The 5,874-nt window shown below is 48.5% G+C and overlaps 1 protein-coding gene across 1 annotated transcript; it reads right to left on the reverse strand.

The window, feature by feature from the left end:
* Positions 1–4,992: 4,992 nt before the first annotated feature.
* On the reverse strand, positions 4,993–5,634 carry LOC149352842 (uncharacterized). Its single transcript, XM_089577250.1, has one exon. It carries the CDS (start codon positions 5,632–5,634, stop codon positions 4,993–4,995), a length of 642 nt encoding a protein of 213 aa, XP_089433376.1.
* Positions 5,635–5,874: the final 240 nt, after the last annotated feature.

Below are 5,874 nucleotides of genomic sequence, written 5' to 3' on the forward strand. Positions count from 1 at the left end.
AGGCCTTAAGAAGTTTTATTAACCTGTACTGTGAATATACGAAAACACTGCGTAGCTATATGTCAGAGTTTGAATGCTGCCTGAGGAGTCAAACTCTGGCAGTCGAATCGACATCTGGCCTAGTTGGTTTACACTGACATGATCGATTTGTTTAGTCGCGAGTCCGCATACATCCTGTGTTTTTACTGGTCCGTCATCTAAAGCGCTGTTTGTTTTGTCATTGAGTCAAATTCGTTTATGAAAGGGGGTGATCATCGATGCGAACCATTAATGCAAGCAACCATTGTGCACAATCCTCCTACAGTCATGAAATTTAGGAGCGTAAACATGGAAGTGCGTGGCAGATATACTCGAACCCTACTCGTGGCGATACGCGGCGGCCGCTTTAATAAACAAAGTGGAAAGATAGGTGTGTCTTTCCGCTTGCCGGAAGCAGGCAGGGCTGCATTATTCTTTCCACCATGGTGCTGAAAGCAGCCGCCGCGTATCGCCGCAAGTAGTGCTCCAGGCTATCTGCCACGCGCTCCTGAGCTCATGCTCATAAATTTCATGGCCGTATATGTAGCATCCCTTCGTCAACGCCTGGTTTCTCAGTGCCTAGTTGACAGTGCCTGGTTGGTCAGTGTCTGGCGAAGAGATGACTGCATTCCAGAAAAATTATACCAATACTATCCTGGTTAACCGAGATCCTGGGACTGTTTACACTTCTCAAATGTTTTATCAATACATCGAACCAAAATATTCTCACGATTACGATACGCTGCGAGACAAAACACAGGCACAGAAGCGGAGGTACGGTGTATGCAATCTCCACGCGTAGCGACCCGGAAGAGACGGCATTACTGTAGCTGTCGAGCTCTTTCATGCGACCATTCAAAGCCCCGAGGCACTGTTGCGAGCCGAGCGATGAACTGTGCGTTGGAGGGGGGGGGGACATGTATGTCATGTGACGGTGCCTGCGTGGAATTACATTGCTTGATTGTCGTGCTATCATGGTACTGTTCTTCACAGTTCTCGTGTGTGTCATATCCAGAGTTTTTACGTTTTCTCTCGATCATGTAAGATGCTTACGCAGACGCGGCGCGTGCGAGCTCACTAAAACCCGCTAATAGCCCGGCTCTTGAGCGTTAGGAGAAGCTTTGAGGGCCGAAATTTTTTTTCTTCTTCGGCGGCCGTGAAATTCGTGGTGCGTGTATTGTTGAGTGGTCCTTGCTTACCTCGGCGTCTCTAGTACCGATGGTTAGCGTTCGTGTTAGATTCGCAGGCACGTTATCAGAGGGAACATTTCAGCCGCGAGCTTTACAAATGGACATCCACTTTAACTTAACCGGGATCAAAGGTCCACCAAGAATGCTCAGCTATCGACACCATGTTTCAACGTATTCCCTTTGATCGGCTGTCTTCATAAGAGTGATGCTATGATGATGGCTGAAGAAATAACAAATTACACAATAATTTATTCCCTGAAGACTCCCTGCACAGTACAGTTGCAACTGAGCCAGTGTTTTCCAAGAGAACTTACGCCTTTGCGCACTGGTCGCCTTTGCGAGGCGACATTGTGGTCGCCTCTCGCAAAATAGAGAATATAGTATTGCGCTGTTGGAGTTAGCCACGTAAAAGTTCTCGTTTCCTGCAAAGGAGGTGCCCTAAAATAACATGCATGAGCATTCGTACAAATCAGGAGTTTAAATTTCGCATTAAGGCAGTCACCGTCCGTAGGGAACAGAAAAGAATTGCCATTGGAAAATCATCTAATTTAATGATCTAGCACGTGCGTTGATAAGATTACTTTTTGTGTATAAATTGCGACCAAACTGCTGGGGTGTTAATGAGAACAGCATTTTTTTGATGTGATGCAATGCACAGTGTAATGGACAGACTAAGCTGACTTCCTGTTTGTTATGTATGCGAATGCGTTGGCATGTCATTGACGTCAAGGGCTCTTTGGAGAGCTTCAGAAGCGGATCGCAACCCTGTCTACAAACCCTTCTCGACCAGTACTGCCCTCTTGCATGGCCGCACACGGAACGCCAGTTCACGTCGCGTCCGGTATCCGAAAGCAGCAGACGCTACAGGAGACGACCAGGCGCCAGTCAGTCGACGGGTCCTTGAAACGGCTATCTACTCAGGTGCGGCGGAGTCGACGGCTCCGAGGAGAGACGAAAGCATCGCCTGTTTCGAACGAGGGTCGGTTTACTTTGGCCCGCCGGTTGGAATAAACATACAAGCCGCAGAAGAGTACGCCTACAGTGCGTGCGCCGGGGGTACCGGATTACTCCGGAAACACGATCTTCTTACACTTGCGCACAGTGAGAAACCGTGGCTGCCCATGGAAGACAACCAATGGTGTGTGTTTGTGTGTGTGTGTGTGTGTGTGTGTGTGTGTGTGTGTGTCTGCGTGCAGTGGCACACATGCAGGAACTCGGCAGGCGACTGTCTGTGGTACTGCGCGCAGAAATGGCGGTTAGCGCTCTTCGATTGGCCCGTACAACGGACAACGGAACGAAGGACAACGGATTCGCTGCCTTTTGGGATCTGGGGACATCGCGTAGCTTAAAACCCGGGGTCTTAGTAGCTTAGGGGGGCATTCTTCTGGCATCTCTAACAGCATGTCAAGTTTTCAATAAATTCATTCCACTTATGCTCCAAAAGCATCTTGCCTTCGTGGTTCCCAGGCGCTTGGCTGGCCTCCGCTGTCCTCGGCTCCGGCTCTACAACCGGCGTCGCGACACTCACCTTTCCTCCTGGGGTCTAGGCCTCCTCCTCTCTGCTCCTTTTTGCGCGGCAAACGAAACAATGCAAACAATGATTATCTGTCTACTGTCGCTGAAATAAGATTGCATGAGGCGAGATGGTCGGCAGCACTACTGTAGTAAATTGTCAAGGGTGCTTTACAAAAAACAACACAGTAGTCTTTTGGATGTTGTAAAAATATATTTTCGGACATGACACAGCGTAGTTGTCAGAACCTGCCTAGTGACAGCAAAATATACTCTAAATATGGCAACGCTGTCATTTCAGCCTTGGCAGCTCGTTCCCGTAGTTTGTGGGCGGGAGAACTGTTCCCAGCAGCGGTAAGCCAGTAAAACAGCTCTCTGTGACTCATAGTGGATGCAGACTCTCTTGAGCATTATATACACAACCATAAAAAGATAAAATAATGCAAGAGTTAAATATCACAAAAGAAGCATGCATTCAAAACACAAATCGCAGTAGCTCCTTTCTTTTTCAGAGCTCGAAAATTGTCAGTGACCTTGAGACATCTCGTTTGGCTCAGAGAGGTAAAACTGTTATTACGGGGCATCGTTTGTAGCGTCAAAAGGCTTTGCACTACCTTTAAATCTTGCGTGAGCTCTAAATATAACAACAGCAAGATGTACGCTATGATGACCTCTGGACCGCGTAACCGGGCACACGTAGCAGATGTGTTCAAAGCAGAGCTGGATATACATCCGTAATGTGCATTTACAGAAGACTTTGCGTAGAAGAAGTATCCTATATTTTTCCTCTTTGCAGATAATTGCTTTGTGATAAAAATTCGAAAAAAAGCTCGCTAATTGCCGATAAGATGACTTGCATCATACAGTGTAATTTGAGAGTCGCTCCGTTCGCGGAGATCATGGAGAACGGTTCAGTAAACGTGCTCACTGCCGCCATCTGCAGCGGCATAACGGTGGCGCCTGCGTAACCCTGTGCGAGCTCGTCTGATAATACATTATAAAAAAAAAACTAGGCCATTTATTTTTCTTTAGAAGTTCCTAATTTATCGGAGTGGCGCTAGCTTTCTTTGTGAAGCATGCGTTGATTGGCCCGTATGGGCACTGGAGCTGTTTTTACGCGGTTAAAATGAGTTTAAACCCCGTGCGATTCTCAGTTTCAGTTTCAGAAACATAATCAAATGGCTGGTAGTAGACTACTGCATATGTTTTGACCGTAAATAAAGGAATGGTATTGTTTGTTAATCTCGAGAAAGGTAAGTGAACAGACATTACCAATAAATACAATATAACTCTTTGTTCTACCTCAATTTGGTACGATAACTGAAAGCGGGAGCCTTTTTTTCATAAATAAGGTGTTTAACATGGCATCTTGAAGCAAAAAAAAGTACAAAATCTCAGCCCATTGCCGCAAAGGCTTAAGAATGTTTTTTTTTTGTTTTTTTTTAGTGACGAAAGGACGATGGGAGCGTTATGACGAACTCGATCGTGTGCGTGGGCTACGTGACACACAAAGAAAACCATATGTGCACCCTATGCTAAATATCAGGCCAACGTGAACCACTGTTAAGTAACAGCGGCCCGTATTTTGAAGCCTATGGTCTTCCGCACTACAAGGTGCCCAAACGACCGCTACCGGCCTACGTCATCAGCACATGTGTGTCTGGTTCGGTGGGCAAAACATGCGACTTCTGGCAGCGTGTTCCAGCAGTTGCGACATGTACCAGGCGGCTCTAGTCGAGAGAAGAAAAGCTACAAGGAGTACTAAGCCATCTCTAATCGGGAGAAGAAGGACTTTGGGGGAACGCTCGACACATGCATGATCGGTTCAGAAGCGAAAGTGGACTATTTTTCTCACCGGGCCACACCCGTTTGACGACACGTTGTTTCCGCCACGGAGAGGTCTGTTGTCCTCTGACCTCTATTTTGCGGGGCCTAGCCGCATTATATGACAGCTGCTCTTCCACACTGTGTCAACTTGAGAAATGTAGCTGCTGCAGAGACGCGCATGCGTATGAGACGCTCGGTTGGCACCTTTGGTGGCTGTCACCCCCCCCCCCCCCCCCCCCCCCCGTCTGCTGAGTTTTCCATAAGATAACCACAAAGCGAAGTTTGGCAAAAATTTTCATGCATATAAGACCTCTTGTGAGAATGAAAATCAGAACGGGGTAATGTTCAGACACGCGCATTTGGGCTTGGCAAAGCAAAGTCCTGTGACTGCTGCACGAGCAGTTCTCGATCCGAGTTTCACCCAGTCCTTCCAGGTGGCCCGTATTCAGCAGTCTCTGACCAGGAGTTCGGTGAGCGCCGTGATATAGCTCTGGGCCATTTGAAGCGTCTCGAACTTGGACAACTTGCGGTCATCGCCTATCGAAGGCACCACCTGCCGGAGGCGGTCGAACGCCACGTTGAGTCCGTGCATCCGTCGTCTCTCGCGGGCGTTCGCGGCCAGCCTCCGCTTCTTTACGACCACCGGTGCTTGACCAGTGGAGGGAGGTGGCGATGACGTCGGCGATGCGGCCTCGGCACTGCCAACACTTTGCTTTCTCTTCAGACTCAGCCTCCCCACCAAGGATTTTCCGTCGCCTGTCGCCGAACCCAGAGTGTTGTCAGAGTAAAGAAGTGCTTCGTCGTTGTCGAATCCTCGAAGCCTGCCACGGAGCGCCAATAGCCTCTTTGTTTCGTCGTCGAAGAATCTGTTAGCGTCGGCGAACAATAGGAGATCGCTTTCTTCGTCGATTCCGGCTGGCTGGTTCTGATCGGAGACCGCTTGGTGGAGATTTCTGGAATGGTGATGGTTGGTGGGGTAAAAGGCAGGCTGACCCGGAGACGCTATGCTGAACACGGGCACGTCCTTGGTCATGCTGTAAGTGGTGCTGACTAACTGGCTTGTCATGGTGATCGGCTCCATTGTCATGGCTTGAACCAGCGTGTGCGAGCCGTTGTGCAGGTAGAAGCCCTGGATGCGATCAGCCAGCCCGTAGTAAAGCCACGTCCTCCTATTACGAAAACAAAAAAACGCAGAAGCGAACATGAGAATTTTATACAAAAAAGAAGGATTAAATGCGGTACTCTGTGAGACCAATAACTCTGATTGGGTGTCAGTTTCCGTTCGTTTTCGATCTTATTAGAGATACCAAGCCGCCCGACGACCTGC

Source organism: Amblyomma mixtum, chromosome 3, assembly GCF_055824585.1.
Source record: "Amblyomma mixtum isolate Tamu chromosome 3, ASM5582458v1, whole genome shotgun sequence".
In the NCBI taxonomy this organism is placed as follows: Eukaryota; Metazoa; Arthropoda; class Arachnida; order Ixodida; family Ixodidae; genus Amblyomma; species Amblyomma mixtum.

Bases quoted from the DNA above. Each gene is read 5' to 3' on its own strand.
- LOC149352842 (XM_089577250.1), bottom strand. From the start codon at position 5,634: ATGACAATGGAGCCGATCACCATGACAAGCCAGTTAGTCAGCACCACT.